Source organism: Erpetoichthys calabaricus, chromosome 3 (assembly GCF_900747795.2).
Source record: "Erpetoichthys calabaricus chromosome 3, fErpCal1.3, whole genome shotgun sequence".
Taxonomy (NCBI): Eukaryota; Metazoa; Chordata; class Cladistia; order Polypteriformes; family Polypteridae; genus Erpetoichthys; species Erpetoichthys calabaricus.
The window spans coordinates 190,374,284-190,397,410 of NC_041396.2; the positions used below are offsets into that span (position 1 = coordinate 190,374,284).

Genomic DNA, 23,127 nt, shown 5'->3' on the forward strand with positions numbered 1-23,127 from the left:
AGAGATAAATTAAAAGCTTATTTCACTGTAAGAACGTCATGCCTTCATCAACCTTGGTAGTGGTCATTTTCAGTTTTTAGAGACAGTTTGTTGTCTCAGAGCCTGGATGATTTGCCATATTTCTAGGAATTAACATTTTGTAGTCTGTTAGACAATTCTACCAAAAAACACAGAAGGAAATTGTGATGAACATTCTTTGTTTGCTGATGTTGGGTCCCTTTTGTATATCAACATTTATTCTGAAGAAAAGGAAAAAGCAGACAGATTATTTTTCATTTCACTTTATTTTCATACTTTGATAGACCCTTTCCATGTCTCATTAAAAGACAAAGATTAGTTCTAGCTGTTGATGCTTTTTCTTTTAATAGCACTTTTTACCACCATGTCAGCAGGGTTGCTATAGTTACCACAATTAGGCCACACATATTTGTTCTTTAGTTGGTCAGGTTTCAGCACCCACTATTCACATACGAAAGTGTAGTTTATGACCAGTGTGGGAAAAATACACATAACATTTAGAATTATAAGTAATAATTCTGTCCCAATTGAATACACTCTTCACATTTAATTCCTCTTCAAATCTGTATATCCACTACAGGGTTGTAGGTGGTTGGAACTTGTCCCAGTCATGTCTAACCAGTCTTTCACAAGGGCATGTTCACACATAAACCCATACTATACAACTTGGAGTAATTAGTTACTGTACCTTAACACGTCTTTGGCATATAGAATGAAAACTCAATCATCTATACAAATCTGGGGAAAATGTGAAACATTATTAGGATGAACAGAGCAAAAAAGATAAATGTAAAGTGAACATATATAACGAGAATTTATTTCAGCTTTCCATTATCATGGTTTGACTCAGGTTGCTACTTTTTAGCCTTCATTCTGCCCTCCTTCTTTGGAAAAAGATTTTTAATTCTTTCTTTAATAATTTTTTACATTTATATAGCGCTTTTCTCACTACTCAAAGCGCACTCCACACAGGGAGGACCCGGGAAGCGAACCCACAATCTCCTTACTGCAAAGCATTTGTCTTGGTGTTCATGGTTTATTGCTGTGCTTTTTAAGTCATTTAAGCTTAAATTAAGTTGGTGTCCCATTCTGCTAACCTGGCCTCCTTTGCTTATAGATTTCCAGGTGAGCTTAATGACTTCATTTATAAATTTATTGTCTAACAAGTGACGTTTTAGCAAACGAAAGAGGGAGCTGTGTAGTGGTACATTGATCTAGCTTTTTTTTTTACCTTGGGTCCTTTGGTAAACCTTTTTTGTCATGTTACATTTTTTAATTAAGGCTTTTCCCCTCTGACCTGCCCTAGTCCAGCTGAATTTACACATTTTAAATTCTGTTTTGCAGAGTTCAGGCTTAGTTTGTTTAAGAATTACTTTGCAGTTCATAGTTAACAATTTCCATGTTTGAATTCTCACCAAAGTACTTATAATTACTATTTAGTAACTAGGGTTGGGCTGGGCTATATGTAAACTCCTCAGTAAGATTAATCGTCCCCTTTAACATTGCCAGTTGGTAGTGATATTAGGGGGCACATCACTATTTTCAATTAATAAGCCAACATTACTTTTCTGTAATTCCTGTAATTTTCAATTTGGTCAGAGGGTGTTCTCATAGTAAATAGGTAGACGAGGTTGACACAAAGGTACTGCAGCCATTCACATTATTTATGTGAATAAATTATGTTCACTGTATGAAATCTCTCCAATGTGACATTTTTTTTGGTAAGCCACATAAGTCAGTCAGCCTTCAACTGCTCCAAAGTGGCACACCTGTCCAAAAAATCACCTGTTAAATTAAGTGGCATAACTTTCATTTGTAGTAATCCTTGCAAAATTCTTTTTGGAGCGCTGACCGGAATATGTGAGCCATTGATTGCACTGCTGCACTGAGTCACTTCTCTTGTAGGCGCAGCAGTCTGCAGCAGAGATGACCCGAGAGCACAGCACTCTTTCCAAACTCTGACTCAGTGATGGTTTCTTTTGTCTTAAAAGACTTGAGCTTTTATAGCCAGCACCAGAAGCAAAATACATAATGCCAGTTGCAGCACACTTTTTTAGGGGTGTATATTTTTGAAATCTCATGTCTTTTCTTTTCAGCAGTCTAAGAGGCTGTAGTCTTTGAAATACAGAAATACACAAAGTGACACATAGTACATAGTATATAGTACATAGACTATACAGCAGTAGCAGTCATTGAACAATCCAAGCAAGATTATATCTCACCAGTATTGATTCCGTTCATGCATCCAGATCGACTGTAGCACACTTGTGGCTTTGGCTAGAGCTGTCACAGCTACAGCATTATAGTACATTCTCTGCCTGTTTTGTCCTCTTTTAATATTATAAGGTAAAGAGCTTCTTCCTTGGGCATTCATTATCAGTTAAAAATGTAAAGTGTGAGGTTGCTAATTTTTATTTTGCATGAAAAACTGTAATTGAATTTGTTTCTGCTAAAGAGGCACATAATGTTTACAGCCTATCCATATAAAATTGGATTGAAATGCCTAGTGTAAACAGGGTATTTACAGTGTGTTTAATCGCATGGTTCTTGGAGTAATAAGTAAATTCTTGTGGGTCTTTGAATAAGTTGTGTGGTTTGTGAATATTTATTTTTATCGTGTGTGATTTAGTAAAAGGTACCTGCCCTTTCTCGTCTTGAATGAAGCATTTTCATTGGTGCTTGTGTTTTAATTGTGTTGATTGTTTGGAATTCTTATACAGTATATATAAATGATGTAATTCATTTTCTTCAGTTATATCACATGTTTATCACAAATACTCAGAGATACCAATCTCAGATCCTGGAGTGCCACTATTGCTTCAAGTGTTTGTTCTAGCCATTTTCTTAATTAATAATCATTACCTACCACTAATGTAACATACTTATTTACACTAAATTTAATTAAATTCAGAATCTTTATCTTTAGTTGTTTTTTTCCAAACAATAATGAGATGCAAAGCAAACCATCAGGTGACCAGTTAACTTTTTATCCCATTTTTGTGCCTTTTTATCCATTCATCCATCCATTTTCCAACCCGCTGAATCCAAACACAGGGTCACGGGGGTCTGCTGGAGCCAATCCCAGCCAACACAGGGCACAAGGCAGGAACCAATGCCGGGCAGGGTGCCAACCCACCGCAGGACACACATAAACACACCCACACACTAGGGCCAATTTAGAATTGCTAATCCACCTAACCTGCATGTCTTTGGACTGTGGGAGGAAACCAGAGCCCCCGGAGGAAACTCACGCAGACACGGGGAGAACATGCAAACTCCATGCAGGGAGGACCCGGGAAGCAAACCCAGGTCCCCCAACTGCGAGGCAGCAGTGCTACCCACTGCGCCACCGTGCCGCCCTGCCTTTTTATCCATTTTGTCCAATTTATTAAAATATTTAAAAGAAAATATAGATGGTCTGAGAAATATTGATCTACTCTGATCCTTAAAACAATCTGGTGCTCTCAATTAAAAAAAAAAAATAACAGTTTTAGAAGTTTCTGGTGTGGCAGATTGAAAGCATGCACAAGTCACTGAGTTAAGTAATGCACTTCATTAACAGTGCGAATTTGATTGTAGGTTAAGAAATTGGCTGGTGTGAAAATGGTGGCCCCTCTAGGAACTGAATTTGAGACCCCAGAGTTGGCTGGTTAAGGAAAAAAATACAACCCTAATTCCAAAAAAGTTGGGACACTGTGTAAAAAGTACAGAAAACAGAATGCAATGATTTGAAATCTCATAAACATAGGCAGTGGTGCTGTAAGAATTATGTTTCTAGACTTCTCTAGCGCCTTCAACACAATCCAACCTCTGCTCCTTAGGGACAAGCTGACAGAGATGGGATTAGATTCATACCTAGTGGCATGGATCATGGACTATCTTAAAGACAGACCTCAGTATGTGCGTCTTGGGAACTGCACGTCTGACATTGTGGTCAGCAACACAGGAGCACCACAAGGGACTGTACTTTCTCCGGTCCTGTTCAGCCTATATACATCGGACTTCCAATACAACTCGGAGTCCTGCCATGTGCAAAAGTTCGCTGATGACACTGCTATCGTGGGCTGCATCAGGAATGGGTTGGAGGATGAGTATAGGGACCTAATCAATGACTTTGTTAAATGGTGCGACTCAAACTACCTACAACTGAACACCAGCAAAACCAAGGAGTTGGTGGTGGATTTTAGGAGGCCCAGACCCCTCATAGACCCCGTGATCATCAAAGGTGACTGTGTGCAGATGGTGCAGACCTATAAATATCTGGGAGTGCAGCTGGATGATAAATTAGACTGGACTGCCAATACTGATGCGCTGTGCAAGAAAGGACAGAGCCGACTATACTTCCTTAGAAGGCTGGCGTCCTTCAACATATGCAATAAGATGCTGCAGATGTTCTATCAGACAGTTGTGGCGAGCGCCCTCTTCTACGCGGTGGTGTGCTGGGGAGGCAGCATTAAGAGGAAAGACGCCTCACACCTGGACAAACTGGTGAGGAAGGCAGGCTCTATTATTGGCATGGAGCTGGACAGTTTAACATCTGTGGCAGAGCGAAGGGCGCTCAGCAGGCTCCTATCAATTATGGAGAATCCACTGCATCCACTAAATAGTATCATCTCCAGACAGAAGAGCAGCTTCAGCGACAGACTGCTGTCACTGTCCTGTTCCACTGACAGATTGAGGAGATCGTTCCTCCCCCAAACTATGCGACTCTTCAATTCCACCTGGGGGTGTAAACGTTAACATTTAACATTATACAAAGTTATTGTCTGTTTTTTCACCTGCATTATTATCATTCTTTAATTTAATATTATTTATTGTATCATTATGCTGCTGCTGGAGAATGTGAATTTCCCATTGGGATTAATAAAGTATCTATCTATCTATCTATCTATCTATCTATCTATCTATCTATCTATCTATCTATCTATCTATCTATCTATCTATCTATCTATCTATCTATCTATCTATCTATCTATCTATCTGTCTATCTATCTATCTATCTAAACCCATATTTTATTCACAATAGAACACAAAAAACAATGTTTAAACTAAGAAAATGTACCATTTTAAGAAAAGAATGATGTTATTTTGAACTTGATGGCAGCAACACTTCTCACTGGGCCATGTTTATAACTGTGTAGCATCCTCTCTTCTTTTAACAACACTCTGTAAACGTCTGAGAACTGAGGAGACCAGTTGATGGACTTTTGGGAGAGGAATATCATCCCATTCTTTTCTGATTTAGAATTATAGCTGCTCAACAGGTCAAAGGTCTGGACTACAGGCATCAGTCATCTGTTATAAGCACATTTACAGGTTGCTGAACTGCAACGATCACAGCATTTCTGCATTTTGACCTTAGGCTTCTAGTCACTACCCAAAATGAAAAGCAATCTCAAGCTAAATAATTACATATTATTTACATGCTTTCTGTAAGTTATTACTTATTAATTAGGCATTTACATAGTTGCTTTGTTATGTCTGTATGGTACTTATGTGTATACATTTTTTATAAAATAGTGAGGATTTATTAGCCACATTCAGTGCATTATAATGAATCTTTCACACTCCATATTTTACCAGAACTCAGACCTGTCCAGAACTAATGGATGTGGTACATCAGCTGATATCTTCAAAAATAAATTTGTCAACTAGAAGTGGAACTTTGTAGTTTTTACACATTCTTTGTTCTTTTTATTGCCTTTCCTTAAACATTTCTGACCTAGAAGTCTGATAAAATTGGTTTCAGTTTCAAATTTCTTTTAAAGCAGAATCGTTAATCTTAGCAATTGGTTTAGGCTTAACTGCCTCTGATCCACATTTTGTCGTGCTGTAGGACAGCTATAGAGGTGAAAAGGGTATTAACTGAGCAGTGTACAAAACTTTGGTAAGACAGAAGTATATTCAGTTAAAATGATTTATATCTTGTATCATACTTGCTTCTTGCTTAAAATGAGACTTAACTTACAGGCTGTTTCAGACAACCATTAATCCAATTAATGCAATATATTTTATCATTGTACAGTATCTATTCCATATACAGTATCCAGATTTTATACCATTACTTTTGTTATGCAGGGTTATACTGTACCCATAATTCAGTGTGAAGAGGGAATGAAACTCAGAGGGAGGGATATTCAAGATCCTACCCTACCGTGGATATCCAACGTTTTGGGAGTGCAGAGTGTCAGACTGCGACTGAGACTGGATCGTCGGGACGACAAAGGAAAACGCTGCTGGCAGTTGGTTGATTTGGGTGGTGGAAGTGAAAGAAGATTCCCAAGACTGAGAAGTCAAATACAACTAGCCTCATCACAAAGTAAGCAATATCTCATACGTTTTGCTGTTCTTGGCCAGTTACCTGCTGCAGGTATGTGGCCTGTGCTCTCTTAAAAAAAAACAAATTGATTTAGTGAATAGGGTACTATCTGTAAACTTGACCTAAATGTGTAGAAAAAGGCTAACAAACAGATTTTCAGAATTTTAAAGTTGAACTGTTTCTGTGATATAACATTAATTTAAATTGTTTGCTTACAAAATTTGCAGAATGTGAAGGGTCCTTGCTTAGTATATGTTATTGCTTGAACTTTGTTTAGTATTCCATAGTGTTTTGATAATTTAGTAAGATTACTTATGGAAATCAAAAATATTGAATTAGACAGTGCTGTGTCTGGCTAAAATCCTGATTTTCGATGTATTGAACTTTGTTATGCTGTTTATTTAATCATTCCACCCTTGTGTTTAAAAATCACAAAATGTCCTCCTGTTTAGTGTCTTTTGGTGCTTAAGCTGCACACATTTTAACTTCAGGGTCATTGGTATTAGTAAAAGTTGAGCTAGCTCCTTTGTTCATCTGTCCATATGGATCTTCCTTTTCTGGGAAAAACTCTAAATGTCAGTATCCGCTGGTAATATATTTGTATATTTGACAATGTTAGGACAAGTAAGATTTTGTGTGCATTCAGTGCCGGTAATATGAGAGCATGCAGTATAAGCTCCCTGAGGCACTGCGGCTGTGGTCTGTCTTTTATTGGCTTGAGATGCTGTTTCTTTTTCATCTTCATGATGGAGTAGAAAGCTATGAGACAAATTAAGCACATTCACGCTTATAGTTGCGTTATCTGGGGATATTTCATGAAGCATGCTTAGCCAATAAGCCTCCATTAAATTGAGATACCAGGCTTATCTGAGACAAGTTCAGTTCTACCAAAGTGGTCTTGGGCATGTTGTGCTTGGTAACTGAGGCAACTAAAGCATCCTCTCTCGACCTGCTCCATGCCAGGCTAAAGCTTAGCATAGTGGATTGAGAGTTCATCAATGCAAAACCAGAATCTCTGAGAAAAATTCCTTTCAAGGCTTTTTTTTTTAAGCATATATGATGTTGACGAATTCTCATTTAAAATGATTTTCCAAGTTCATTACTAATTTGTAAAGCATTATAATCTAAACTATATATTGAAAATAAAGTTTTTTTCGTTTCTCTCATTACCATATTTACCACTTTGTTGTCAGTGACAGGATTATTTAGCATATCTGTTGTTTCTGCAGTCTTAGTTACACTAATGTTTAAATTGATCTGATATATTTCTTTCAAAAACCTAAAACATTTAAAGCTATATTGTCTATTGAAAATGACAAGAATTAATACCATATCACATTTACATTTTTACCCCACTGATCTTTTTTGTCAACAAGAGACAAAAGGAAAAGATATAGTAATAAAAAATATTTAAAAAGGTGTGTTCCATAATGTTAAAATCATCGGTTATTAAAAGTGCCAATTCTGAATCATTAAACCTCTAACCAGAGGTGGGTGACTCGAATCTTAAGATGTTTTCACATCTAGTTAATTTGGAACAGTTGTTTTGAGCTCTGATGCGATTTCCCTGAAAGTCCAGTTCATTTATATAGATATGAACAGGCCAATCACACTCTGGCGTAGACCAAAATAACCTTATTGAGACCCTTTGAAAAGGGTGGTCTCGTTGTGGTACCAAGTGAACCCTTGGTCAATTACTCACTCAATCAGAGCAGCACCTGATTCAGTCTCAGAATCTTTCAAACACACGATAGGAGAGCAGTTGACAATGTTTAAAAAATAAATAAAAAAATTGATGTCAATTTACTTGTTTACTTGAAAATTAAGCAACATAAAACTGAAGAATTCCAATGTATACTATCAGTAGAGTTTGTCTTCTGTTGTACATTCTGCTTTTTTAAATGTGTCCTTCTGTGCATAAACTTAGCACATCATTTTCAAGTAATCTTAGAGTTAATAATTATGGAAAATGCAGTGATGCAAACATACCCAATACAGTAATCCCTCCTCCATCGCGGGGGTTGCGTTCCAGAGCCACCCGCGAAATAAGAAAATCCGCGAAGTAGAAACCATATGTTTATATGGTTATTTTTATATTGTCATGCTTGGGTCACAGATTTGCGCAGAAACACAGGAGGTTGTAGAGAGACAGGAACGTTATTGAAACACTGCAAACAAACATTTGTCTCTTTTTCAAAAGTTTAAACTGTGCTCCATGACAAGACAGAGATGACAGTTCAGTCTCACAATTAAAAGAATGCAAACATATCTTCCTCTTCAAAGGAGCAAACAAATCAATAGGGCTGTTTGGCTTGTAAGTATGCGAAGCACCGCGGCACAAAGCTGTTGAAGGCGGCAGCTCACACCCCCTCCGTCAGGAGCAGAGAGAGAGAGAGATATAGAGAGAGACAGATAAAAAAATCAATACGTGCCCTTTGAGCTTTTAAATATGCGAAGCACCGTGTAGCATACTTAAAAGCTGCACACAGAAGATAGCAACGTGAAGATAATCTTTCAGCATTTTTAGACGAGCGTCCCTATCGTTTAGGTGTGCGAACAGCCCCCCTGCTCACACCCCCTACATCAGGATCACAGATAGTCAGCGCAAGAGAGAGAGAAAGAAAGGTAAGTTGGGTAGCTTCTCAGCCATCTGCCAATAGCGTCCCTTGTATGAAATCAACTGGGCAAACCAACTGAGGAAGCATGTACCAGAAATTAAAAGACCCATTATCCTCAGAAACCCGCAAAGCAGCGAAAAATCCGCGATATATATTTAAATATGCTTACATATAAAATCCGCGATGGAGTGAAGCCGCGAAAGGCGAAGCGCGATATAGCGAGGGATTACTGTATTTTGTTCTGGGGAAACGTTTCTGCTCAGTGAAAGAAATCCACAACACACCCACGGAATGGTTGATATGTTTAGTTGGCTTGAAAGTTTACAGTGTGAAACGCAACCAAACTGACAGGAAATTAAAACACACTAACAAAACGGCCCCGATTCAATTCAAAGCAATTGGACTAAGAGTGTGAAAACACTTTTTCGTTTACCTGACTTGTGACCTGCTTATCAATATTTAAAAAATGACTTGACTTGCTTATTGATAACCTGTGAGTTGACTTGGACTCAGGATACTGTAAATGACTGAGAACATTATAGCTTCACAATTATTTTTTAAATTGCATTCTTTTAATTTACACTCTGTTAATATACAGTACTTGAATCATATGAATTATGTCATATTTAAATGGCTAAGATTTTTAGTTGTTTACCGTAAAGTGATATCAGACCTAAGATTGCTTTAACTCTTTAACTCATTGGCTATATGCCACTGTGGAGATCTGGTACTCATGACCCTCGTGCCTTTTCATTATAATGCAGTAACTTTGATTTGTGTTATGGGAGATGAGAAAACATTACACAAGCTAAACACTGCCAAGGTTGTACAGTCAAATCTGCAGCTGGGCTGTCATTACATTTACATAAAGTACTTCAATATTATTTTGTTTAGTAGATTATGATTAAATGAAGAACAGGATCCAAGTGAGGGTAGTAGTGAATTAGAGCACGGGTGGCGCAAAGCAGGAACAAACCGTGGATATCGTAGGGTAAGCACAATCACTTGAACAAACTAGGGACAATTTAACAAAATCAGTTCTCTTAACCTGCATGTCTTTGGATTATGTGTCATTAGTTTCAAAAACAGGGACGTGGAAGTGGAAGCCATGGCAACACTGGGAGAATCTTGAAACTCCCTCCATAAGTACTTAACAGGATGTAGAGTTAAAATGAGGTCCCTGAAGCCATGAGGGATCAACGTTAAAAACTTCCCAGCATCCAAAGTATGTGTAGCACCCATGCCATCTTAAGTAGTATGGCTGCCGAAAGGTGTGACACCCTGCAGTCTCTGAGTTAATGCAGTACATCAGTGCTGGTCAAGAGATCAATGTTGGTTAGTGGCTGATTTTCATGCCATATTGTTATGCCTTTTTCAGCTCTGTAGGATGCACTGCCATAATCAAAAACAGTGAAATGTTTAATAATAATAATAATTCATTTTAGGTATAAGCTTGACATACTGGACGTACCTGTTACGCGAGACCCAGTGTGGACTACTAGTTTACTTTTTAAACAATTCATGTTCCCCATTCTCAACCTAAAAGATCAAATAAGCAAGCAGAAGATAAAGATGTTCCTGGTCTTCCTTTATAATTTAAGAGGTAAGACAGCGAGATGTGGAGTTTATGTTTGAACTTTATTGTTTCAGTATTGCATGAAAGCTTTAATAAAGAATGTGATGATTAAGCAACTACATTTTAACTATTTATGACTACTCATAAAAAAAAGCCGTTTTTGAAGCATCTGCATCTTTTTAGTGACATCCTGTTGCAAAGGGATCAGCCTGATTTGGTGCACTGCATCGAGTGACTTCCTTCAGTCACATCAGCATTGCAATACACCATTAACCATCTTACTTTCTGGTGTGCTAACTGGAAAAACTTGAATTAAAAAAATGTAAATGTGGGATATTTAAAGCACCATTGCCTTTATCAGAATAACATATAACTTGGAATCAAGCACATCTTTTTACCTGAGGGAAGGTAAAACCTATTTGAAATTTCCAGCATCCAAAGTACTTGTACTCCCCCTGGGGTAGCGCTGTTGGGATAGGAGACACTGCCACAATCCCTCAGCAGCCCTAAGGAAATGTTTGCAAAAAATATTAGAAAGCGTTATCCTACTATATCTCAAAAAGAATGAGTACTTCCACAGTAAATCTTCAGTTGATTCGATTTGATGTTTGCAGAAAATGATTTCCTTCCCTGCATTGAACTGTCCAAGGATTCCTGCCTTGTGGGCGATGTTTGCTGGAATAGGCTCCAGCTTTCCCATGACCCTGTTCTGGGTAAGCAGGTTTAGAAAAATTTTTGCATGCTGTATTTTTTCTTGTTTGATACTGGATTTTAAAAGCTTTTGTTTTCCCTAAACCCTTGTATGGTTGAAGAAAATATATATTATATTTTCTCAGTGCAGAGTTGTGGGGCAGCTAGAGCATATCCTGGTAATTATTGGGCACAAGGCAGGAGTAATCCCAGGACAGGGTGCAGATCCAGCACAGAATAAATGCAACACTTAAATGTGCGCTAGGGGCAGTTCAGTATCACCAATTCACCTAATCTAACAGTGTTTGAACTGTGGGAGGAAATTGGAGCACTCAGACGAAACCCATGGTGACCCATATGCAAACTCCACACAGGGAGCACTTGAGATTCCTTACTACAAAGCAGCAGTGCTACTACTGTGTCACTGTGCCACGTATTTGTTGATAATTAAAATATTTACATGTGGCCTTAAAAAAAATTTTAAGATAAATACCCATCATTTGAGACATAGTGCATCTGTCAGGGGGGACCAGGCCGATGCTCTGCGATCCCTCGGCAAATGTTTGCTGAGATGATTAAAAAGCAGTACTTTCTCAGTAAGTACTCAGTTGCCAGAGTTTATGAACCACGATTCTGTGTTTATAGAAAAGGATTTCCTTCCCTGCAATGGCCTGACTCCCTGGCGAGGGATTCCTGCCTTGCTCACAATGCTTAGCTGGGATAGGCATCACGTTTCCCTTGATCCTGTTCAAGATAGGCAGGTTTAGAAAATGGTAGGATGGATTTCTTTCCCTTATTGTGCAAATCATCTGAGACATGAACATTGTTGGGAAAAAATCCGGGAGTCTTGAAAAAATGAGGTAGCAGAGCTATCTAGTTCCAAAAGGTGTGTAGGTGTTTCTGGGAAAAACTCACACACACACATGGCACATGTGGTATAGTGGGTCCCCAGCTCCCATTAAAAGCCAGTTTTAATAAATAATCACAGCGCTCGCGGCTTAGTGAGGAGGTGTGGTGGTTGTGTGGCTGAAGCAGTTCTCAGGGCGATTTGCGGTGTGGGCGTTTCTCATCTAAGTGCATAGGTGAGAGGCCGCCCGCATCCGTGATTGTTCCTGGGGCTTCTAATTTGCTACAGCTGCCATGCCCCCTTGGTAAAATAGAAACACGAGCTGGCTAGGAAGGAAAATGAAAAAGGAAAGGAAAAAGAAAGACGGAGGTTGCTGGAGAGCAGGAAACAGGGTGGTGAAAGAGCCGGTGTGAGTGAGCGAGAGAGAGAACGAGAGAGCGCGTGCAGGCTCGCAGACAGGCAGCTGGAAGGTGAGCCCCAAGAAGGGTGTTTGGCCAACACTCGGTGGGGGCAGAAGGAAGTGGTTGCTCCTGCTGCGCATTGTAGGAAGGAACGGGAGTGACCGGCAGAAGGACGACTGGCCGCGTAAGGCCAGTCGGGAGGCTTGGTGGCTGAAGTCCTTGATGTGAGCGTCCTGGTCGTCAAGGAAACCAAGTCTCGGGCTGGGATGAGTGCGCGACCGATGCTAGGAATCGGGAGGCCTCCAGACCGATCGAGCGGAGTGAAAGTTAGCTGCTGAGAGAGCGACTCGCCTGCTGCAGAGCCCAGATGGGAGAAACAGGAGAGACGCCAGGGTACAAGAAGCACCGGGCTCTGTAAATATTTTAAAAAAGGACTGCTTTCTGCATGGTTTTAACCTCGTTGTTTTTAGAAGACTTTTTCTATATTTTAACCTCTACTCTTCACGTTTGTTTGATGGATTATTTATTTAATGAAGACTTTTTGGGGAGCACTGAATTTATTTAATTTGGACATTGTTTTTGATTGTTTTTAAATAAAAGCACTTGACACTTTTGCACCATCCCCTTGATATGTTGTTGCCTCACTGCTTAGCTCATCAGTAACATTACTGACGGTGTCGGGTTAAGTGCTCCCGGACAGCAGATGGGAGTATGCAGCAAACCCGCATCGTCACAACACACTGTATTTTTTTGTTGTTAGATACTAGGTCTTAAAGGCTCATATCTGTCCTAAACTCATGTATGTAACTAGTTAAATTCAATTACAATAAGAAACAAATGATGATCTGCCTGTTGCTGTTCTAAAATGTTGTATGTTACTGATCAACATTATAAGTGATATTATTCGAGTGTTTATGACCTATGACAGAGTTGTGTTTTACCCAGGGTTGTGTTGTGTCTTAATTTGGTTGGGAGAAAGTTGGGGGTGGGGGGTTGCATAAACTTGCAAAGACAAGTATCACTGCAACATGTACTAGTAGCAATCACAATTTTGGCACAGTAGGTTGTGCTATAGAATCAACACATGGCTATTTCAGTCCTTAGTGCAGTGGACTCAATTTTAGTTTTTCACAATGCTGCCAAAACTCACACATGTACCACAGTGTTAAAATGAAAGTGAATGGGAGCGTAAGTAACATTGTTTAATTTGTTTAAGTCAAATCGCTTGCATTCAAAGAAGCACTAATGATGAATGCTTGTTAGCCCCTTTTCCTTGCTTTCTGTTTCTTTATATGTGGTAAAGACAGACATATTACAGCATGAAGTTTATCCTAAATTAATCTCATTTGGATTGTCCTCTTTTTCACTGCCCTACCGGTTTTACTCAGTGTTTTGTAACCACTAAAGTGGCCATAACCTTCTGCAGTCTGTAACCGCTTAAAGTGGTCATAACTTTACATCTGAGTCAAGTCTTATAATGAATTGAGGTCATATTTAAATACCCCTTGTTTCTCTTTAAAATTTGCCATCTGCCGTTGAATGGAGTGCAAAAATACTGAAAGAGCATAGCAGTGTTGTGCCTTTCAAGCTGTCCGCACCTTATCAAATATCCGGTATTGCAGTTGCATGTGCAGTTGTTCTCCTACTGTTTTTATGTACATACATTTAATACCCAGTACAAATTGGCAGTTCCAAGTGAATGTTACAGCATTACTGCCTTTTAGTCCTCATACAAGATACTGCACTAATCTTTATTTTAATTCTAGGAGAAAAACACATGGTTTATTAGATTTGTTGTGCATGTAAACTAAACTTTGTGCAGTCTAACTTAAATTTCTGTAATTTGTGTTCTACTCATGGACAGGTTAATTTACAACCTTATAAAACTGAGAAAGATAACTCTGGCCAATAAAAGTGATGTAGTGGAGCAGGAGCTGATACTAGGTCCTGAAGTAGATGAAATAGATGCTTGGTCTGCACATTCATTGAACATTAATTCACATCTCTTTCATCTGATTTCTTACTAATATTTGCTGTTATTGTTAGGGGATTACTGAAAGTCCAAAGGCAAATAATTAAAAACAAAAAACAAAAAAAAACACTGTTAAAATTATGGAATTAGTTTTATTGTACAGGTATTATGACGCCACCACTTTACCCGCTGGTATTGTTGCTCATAGACAGTTCATTAGTTACATAAAAGTTTGCATATCAATTTGCGAATATATTGTATGGTGAAGGAAAACTCTCTTAACAAATATTTCAAGAAACCATAATTGGAATGACATTTTTATGGACACTAGCCAATACAGGGGAAATTAATTGCCCCTGCTTGATGTTGGCTGCCTGTTCATTGTAAAAAAGCAATCTACTCAATCCAAGTTAATAAAATTCCAAATGATTGAAATAATCAAAAAATTGTGTTTTTTTTTCACACTTGTATAAGAAGTTTGTATGCAGCATAGTAATAGAGAAGACGTTACTACAAAGTGCACACAGGTTATCCAATCATATGTAAGAACATCAACTTTGAGAGTAACCTAATTAAGCATTGTCTTCTTCTCAAGCTTCATCTAATGGAAAACCAAAATATTTTTATATCCTCATCTCTTGCTAGTGGTGTTTTTATTTAAATTTTGTGGACTTGTTTACTAGTTAGTAAGTCACTGGTAATAAAATCATTTCATAGTTTCATTTCATCTTACACTTTTTCATATCCTGTTGCATTTTGTAGTTTTCCATTTTTGCTAGAAAGTATGTGTGTTTTGTGAACCTATTATGTTGCCTGTCACAGCAAAGCACAAAAAGGGAGCAGCCTTCAAAAACCACACAAAAAGGCCAAAACTATCCTCTTTTTAAGACTATGCCTACAGAATCAGCCTTAGCCCATGCAGCCTGGTCCTAAACGTAATAGACAGGCTTGTGGCTTTAACATAAACAAAAATGGGGCAAATTCTTTTAAATCATGAAAAGACATGTGGCCCAAGAAACTGAACAAAGTTCATTTGTGTTTAAGAATTTATTAGAAATAATTCAAAAAGGAGGCAAGGCAAGATCAAAAGGGCCAAAACAAAGCTTAAAGGGCAATAAAATAAAGCAAATAAATCATAATCCTAAAGCAGTACTGGCAAACATTTAGCAGGGGTTAAAGGCCAGAAGGTCCAAACTCAATACGAAATCACAAGGGACAGGAATCAAAATCAAGAGTGTAGTGCCAAGGCAGTATAATCTGAACCGTCTCCTTTCATACAGCTGGGTCAGTGCCCTAACTGTATTATCAGGTGGCAACACCTCCTTGGGCTCCACATACAGTAGACAAGGCAGACAACAAGAAACACTAAGACATAGAAACTCAACATATTGCAAAGTTGAAAAATAATTGACAAGCAAAACCATGTTAAGTAAAATATAGAACAAACCAAAAGCAGAATTAATAACATTATGAAAAATTATATACCTTGCGGTTAATGGAAGCAAAGGAACCTCTTACTCATGCTGAAGAACAATCAACTTCTTAGTAGGGCTGGGAATCGATTAAAAAAAAAAAAAAAAAATTAACTAATGAATGAGTTAATGGAGCATGTACAACCTGAATTTGAATGCCTTCCTATAAGGCAAGTTGAAAAGAAGGCAAAAACAAAACAAGGCCAATGTATTTAATTATAAAATTACCATAGGATATGAGACACAGATGTGTCAAAAGTAAAAATGAAACAATCAAAACAACTGTTGACTTTGAATGCTCTGCTGATGACTGATTTAATTGAAAGAATAACCATTTCTTAAATGGGCATACATTAAAACTTACTGATTATTAAAACATATTGAGCTCTGTACTTTCAGAAGGAGCAGTACATTATACAGATGAAACATGTGAGTGAGAGGAGGAAGTCCCAGGAAAAAAGGTGGAAGGAGCATGAGAGATGGGTTCGAGTGTTGATGGTGCTGGAATGGAAGCGCTTTTGCTTGGCATTGGTGATGGAGTGCACAGTGTACTGTATTCCATAAATCCACATCATACATTCACTAGTCCTCTGATTTTTCTCAAGTCTTGCATCCCAGTTAATTATTTAGCGTACCCACAGAGTCACAAGGCCCTTAACCGGCAATTGCTGAGTGCTTTGAGTAGTGAGAAAAGCGCTATATAAATGCAAAGAATTATTATTATTATTCCCACCCTAATTTTATTCTACACTTGCTGCCAGTCCTATGCAAGTTTGCCAGGCTTACCTCACCTGGACACATATTCACATTGTAAAAGCCACAGACCTCCACATCTTAAAGCATAACTCACACCCAACCTGTCTTGTACTTTAATCACAGGACCAAGTCCAACCTAAATCTAATTCTATCTTTATGGTCAGGATACCTGTATTTCCTTGAACATAAATTGTGCCCTCCTTTACTTATTTTCACGCCTGAAAATTTCTCAATTGCCTTCTGCCTAAATTGAGTAATTTCACTAAGCTTGCCAAAAATTTTGCCTTATGCTATTGTCTAGATCAGTGTTTCCCAACCTTTTTTCCTGTAATGGCACACTTTTTGTAACCAAAATCATCCCAAGGCACGCCAATATCTTGATAACCACTGTGGTGGACTGCAGGTTCCATGACTGGCTGTGACGCCCCATTGATGTATGTTCTGGGTGAGCAACCATGGGCTGCTCAATACCTGCCCCGGGACGCTTGGTGACATCCTCCCTGGCTGACGGTGGTGCCTCAGCTTCCCGCAGGGCTCCATGGGAGATGGAGTTCTCCACAATCCTGTTGGGATCTGGGGTGGCCGCCAGGGGGTGCTGCATGGGTCCCTGAGCCTGGCTGGACGAGTCCCGCCCGGAAGTGCAACTGGAAACAAATGATCAAGCACCTGGAGCACTTCCAGGTGGGCTATAAAAGGGGCCAGCAACCACCACTCAGTGGCCAGAGTCGGGAGGAGGAGGACAAAGCTTGATGGAAGGAGTGGTGGTGCCAGAGAGGTGTGTGAATTGCTTTTGCGTTTGTGATATTTGGACTGTGTTGTGCGTGTGGGGATTATGGGGAAGACGTGCCCCACAGGTGAAGAAAAATAAATATTTGTGTTGTTTTTACACGTGCCTCCGTGTGAGTCTGTGCCGGGTCGATCGCTATACAGCGCCTTCTTTTACACCACAAACACTTACACGTTATTTCTCATACACTTGCTCAACAACCTGAAGTGGCAGGACTACCGTAAAAGCCGGTCAGAAAAGAAGCTCCCAGATCAGCATTTACAGACACAGCACTTAGCGTGCACTTCGGTGGTGTCTCCAAGCTGCTTCGCCCCTTTACCGTCCCTTTCTGCCTCCGAAGCAACTGGTATTCCCATTATCCACCAGCTCTGAGAGGCTTGCTTGCGACCAAACACCCATGACTGATGGGCTCTAGCAGCCAGGAGACATGTCCGAAGTGTTCTAACACGGTGATTGTAGAACTGCTTTTATGCCATCTTCTCCAGGTAGTTCTATCTTCCTCAGACAGGTCTTGACCACCTGCAGAGCTTGTCCCCACAAAAGTCTGAAAGCAACCACTTAAAGGGCAGCCTCAGGTGGCCAGCTTGCCAAAATATCTAGGACTTGCATAGACTCTCATTTGCCCTATGTCCTTCTCTCTGGAAATATAGGTAATAACATATTATTTAATTTAATTTTTTTTTTTTTAATTTACACAGAAATTAAACAAATACAAGTTGGAAACTTTTTTTAATGGATAGTGACATGCAATGACACCAGGCGTGTTATATTTGTGAATTTCCCATCGGGATTAATAAAGTATCTATCTATCTATCTATCTATACAAATAAACAAATTTATTTTTCATTACCTAATTTATTTAAGTAGAATTTTTTAAATATTTTGGAGGGGGGCAGGGGTGACAGTGCCCCACATTACAAACTGCCACTGGTCTTTCAGCAAATTAAACCAAGCTTTCTACATCCAAGGAAATGTTAATTGTAATGTCAGCTCTGTTACCCTTGTTGATTTTAACTTAAATTATTTTTCTGATGCTGACTTACTTACATTTAATATTAGATACTCATGTAATTTCAAATGCAGTTTTTTCTCTTCCTGTGACACTGGAGTAGATAAGCAGGTTTGAAAACATGGATGAATTGTTTTCTGTTCACTGTAAGTATGGTCAAAAAAGATTTCTATAATGTACTGATTGTTTTCATATAACGTGTTTTAAACACGGATTCATTGTAGAGTACATACATCCCAGAGAGACCGATGTAGTGATGTGCTGACATCATCTTTACAAATGGAAGCGGAAGAAGTGCAGAGTGTTTTGCGTTACTGAGATGTGAGAGTTAGTTTAACACTAGAATCCCTGAAGCCTACAAAAAAACTTGTAATTCCGGCCCACCTTAAATTCCTTTGCACCTCTCCATTAATGTCTTTTGTTTTGCAAATGTGTCGATCCGCACAAGCAGCAAGCAGCCTGCTATCCTATCCCCCATCCCCAGACGGAGCTGGAGTCAGTTGCAAACTTCTCCCAACTCAAGTCTCTTTACCTGGGAGTGAGATGCTTGGAGTTGTATAGGGCAAATAATATATTGTTATTTGAAATACATACATTTCATGTGTGTTCTTTATCTACAAAGCTGTGTGTAAGTGTAGGATGACACGAAATATGAGGCAAGAAATGCTGAACACATACCTAAAACAAACTTTTTCCATGTTATACTAATAATGACGTGAAGTGTATAATGTTTGAAGACTTTAGTCCAAATATCAAATAAACATGTGTGCTTTTATTCAAGAATATAACCAAGGGAAAAAAATCATTCAATTTACCAAGCACAAATGTCAATTGACAGAAAGTTGATATGTATTCTTGGATGGTGCAGAGGTAAGAACTACTGCTTTATAACCAAAAGGTTCCAGGTTTGAGTCTGGGCGCTCCGTTTTGAGTATTGAGCTGCTATTATTATTACCATAATAAAATAAAAACACATTTGATTTGAGTCTGTAACACCCGGTGTAAATTTTGGCTACTTGTAAAAGTTAGCGCCTTTTTTTTTTTTTTTTTTTTTTCAGTTTTATTCTGTTAGTGACGTTCACATAGTACAGCAAACCTGACTCTCCCTCTCTGAGTTGATGGCATTTATCTCCATTCTTTTCGCAAGAGCATCAATGACCTTAGTTGCTGCTGTGGTTGATGCCTACTCAGAACTATTTGTTGTACCGACAATCAAAGATACGAAGTCCCTTGACTGCTATTAGACTATCATGCGGCATTTGTGCTTTGACAACAAAGACATCAGTGCAGAACATGTGAAAAACGACAGATTTTCTGCGATTTTGGACATCTGGCAACATTTTGTTGAGAACCGTGTTTTGAGTTACAAAGATTTTCCGAGTCTGTGGTCATAAAGCTTATGGAGCCGTTTCTGGACAAAGGTAGAACCATAACAACAGACAGCTTCTTCACATAAGTAAAATGGGACTTCTACCTGTAGCTATGGTCACTTTAGTACGCGAGCAATTCGCCATGCTAGTGTTTAGATCTGGCAGTGTCATGCTGACGGCCTCATTGCAACAAATAATTAAAAGTAACAGAGATTCTTTAGTCTGAAGAACTTAAGGCGTATAAAGAATAATTGGATAGAGCAGTCATACACTTAAGTGTTAATGCTAGTAGAAAGTGAGGGAACATGCGTTCATAAGTAAGAAAGCATTTATTTTAAGTACAGGTAGACCACTGAATTGAAAAAATTGAGGGGCTCTGTAATATGTAGACCGGCATCTAACGCAGTAGTGCAAACCAGGCATAAGCATCTATACAACCAGACAAGAGAATAAGTAATTAACTAGCACCACATATTCAGTAAGTGAGTTTACTTAGAAGAAAGAAGTATGTAAAAAGTTTACTGGATAGAACAGCTCTTACCAGTCAGTCAAAGAGGAGGTGAAGTGTACCAGGAATAGTAAAGAGGAATTAAAATATGCAGATAGTGAAATATTGAATGCTGTTTACTTGCATTTTTCTGATGTCTTCACATGTGATGAAGTGGATAACCTCCCAGTGGTAACAGGGACTACTAAGGAGGTACTGAGTGATATTGTAGAGGTTAATGAGCACATATATAAACTTTGGACACATATTTTTTGGAAGTTACTATGTACTGGGGAAATTTCAAGGGACTGGGATATGGTAAATTGTATTCTATTACATAAAAGGGTTATCAGGTATATTCAAGGAACTTTGGGCAAGTAAAGTAGGTTAGGTAATGTTAAGTGTGGACCCCCAAGGTGGGCACCGCCGCCCTTACCTGGCACAGACAGACGCAAAGGCACAACTGCAAAACACACAGGACTTTTATTTTTCTTTTCCCTTTGTGGGAAACGCTTTCCCCGTCTCCCACAAGCACAACAACATAGTCCCAAAAGCACAAGCAAAACACAATTCTTCTCCTTTTCTTTCTGTTTCTTTCTTCTCATCTCTTCTCCTCCCGGCAAGCTTCGTCTCCTCCTCCCAACTCTGGCTCACCGAGTAGTGTCTGCTGGCCCCTTTATATAAGGTACCTGGAAGTATGCCAGGTGTTTGATGACCTACTTCCGGCAGCACTTCTGGGTGTGGCGGAAGAACTGCCCATGAGGGCTCAGCAGTTGCTGCAGCACCCCCTGGCGGAACCCAAGGACCCCAACAGGGCTAGTACCAAACTCTAATTCCCATGGAGCCCTGGGGGAGTCCTAGGCACCACTGCAATCCAGGGTAGGCTGCCATGTAGCGCTCCAGGGGAGGTTACGCTTTGTCCATGGTTGCTCCCCCAATCCTCCCAGTGTGGAGGCATCCCAGCCGGGCAAGGGTCCCAGCTGTCTGCCATACTGTCCCACCCTCAGCTGAGCCATGTGGGGTGAAGTAGCTCGTCTCTTCAGGGCTGTCTTTCTCCAGGACTGGGAGTCGACGCTGTTGGGTCCACGGATCCTCCCCGAAATGAAACAAGAAGAAAAGGACAGAGAGGTGCTGCCCTGACACCATCCTCTGGCGTGCACTGCCATTTTAAACAGACAGCACCTCCAGCCATGGCCCAGATACTGGCATTCATAACAGCGTAGCCCCCTGTCTCGCTCCCATGCCCTGTGGACATGAAAGCAGGACGGGAAGCTCCCAGCCGAGTTCAGCATTTCCCTCTACCCCTGTGGAGAGACGTCCTTCACTGCCTGAGAGCAGATGGGCTCACACAGCACTCTGTTCGGAGACCTGGGGCCTCATGTATAAACGGTGCGTACGCACAGAAATGTTGCGTATGAACCTTTCCACGCTCAAATCGCGATGTATAAAACCTAAACTTGGCGTAAAGCCACGCACATTTCCACGGTAACTCATTCCTTGGCGTACGCAATTTCTCCGCTCGGTTTTGCAGACTGGCGGCACCCAGCGTCAAAGCAGTGCTACTGTTCCTATGTGGTTACTCTTTCTTAGATCCACATCCACGGCGGCGGCTTTGTCAAATACACTGAAATTAACCGCATATCGTTCATAAATTTAATGCATCTGATTGTAATTAACCTGTAACAATATAATGGTCCACAGAATGGTCAAACTACTGTTCCTGTGTGCTCATCCTTTCTTTCTTAGCTCCACATTCCTGACGCGGCTTTATAAATACACTGAAATTAACTGCATATTGTTTATTAGTGTAATGCATCTGATTGTAATTAACCTGCTGCAATATAATGGGCCAGGGAATAGCCATAGTATTCCAAATACCATAACTGCTTTAGCGTTGTTACGCTCACTGCATCTTGTTCTTCTTTTTGCTGTTCCCGTTAAGGGTTGCCACTGCGGATCATCTTTTTCCATATTACTCTCACTGCACCACTCGGAGTATTTATATCACTGTATCTGAGTGTGAATCACAGCAGCAGATGATCGGTATATAGTTTCAAGTACACACTACCTCAACCACGGCAAAAAGCGTCAAAGCCTTTCCTGTAAGGACCTCACGTTTCAGAAACAGTTTCATCCCAAGAACTATAAACGCACTCAATCACCTCACTGTAAACTTGCACTACAGTTATAATATTGCACAACCTGCGCTACTTTATAAAGCGCGTATGATGACAATATCATTTTTAAGATGAAATGCAGCAAAATATGTTGCTTACAGTATACAGATAAAACTTTAACTTCATTTAAATAATCTGTATTGTTAATAAATAAACATGTGAGGACACGGTACCGCAGCGTATAGCTGGTTCAAGGATAGCTCCTGCCTTGCGCTGTATTCTTGCTGGTGCTGACGTGACACTGGAAGGATAGACGAATAGAATAATTAAACATGTACAATGAAGATATTTCAATGTTCCTTAAAAGTTTTGAAGAATCGGCGTTCTAAGCTTACAAATGGCTTAACGTCTATTACAGAGCTGATTGTGTGGCGATTGGGGAAAGAAAAGTATGGACAGGAATTGGAGGTTTGAAAGAGACAGTACTTCTGTAATAAATTATTTCATCGAAGGTCGCACATGGTGCAGCAAGCCTCTTGCGTGAGATATGAACAATCACTGCGTCACCGTGTTCCCATGTTTAATAACATGCTTTCATTCCTATCATCATGAAAATGATATCACGTATACATCTCAGTATTTTAATTATTCAGAGAGCTGTAATATGTCGAATGTAATGCATTCTGTG

General features: G+C 39.5%; 1 protein-coding gene across 3 annotated transcripts in view; it reads left to right on the top strand.

The window, feature by feature from the left end:
• The window catches only part of scml4 (Scm polycomb group protein like 4), a 268,399-nt gene that overhangs the window by 101,906 nt on the left and 143,366 nt on the right, over positions 1 to 23,127 (top strand). For all 3 annotated transcript variants that reach the window (XM_028797625.2, XM_051925146.1, XM_051925145.1), the window contains exon 3: positions 6,097 to 6,337. In XM_028797625.2, the coding sequence (XP_028653458.1) occupies positions 6,133 to 6,337 (205 nt within the window). In that variant the 5' untranslated portion in view covers positions 6,097 to 6,132. The remainder of the gene's footprint in view (positions 1 to 6,096; positions 6,338 to 23,127) is intronic.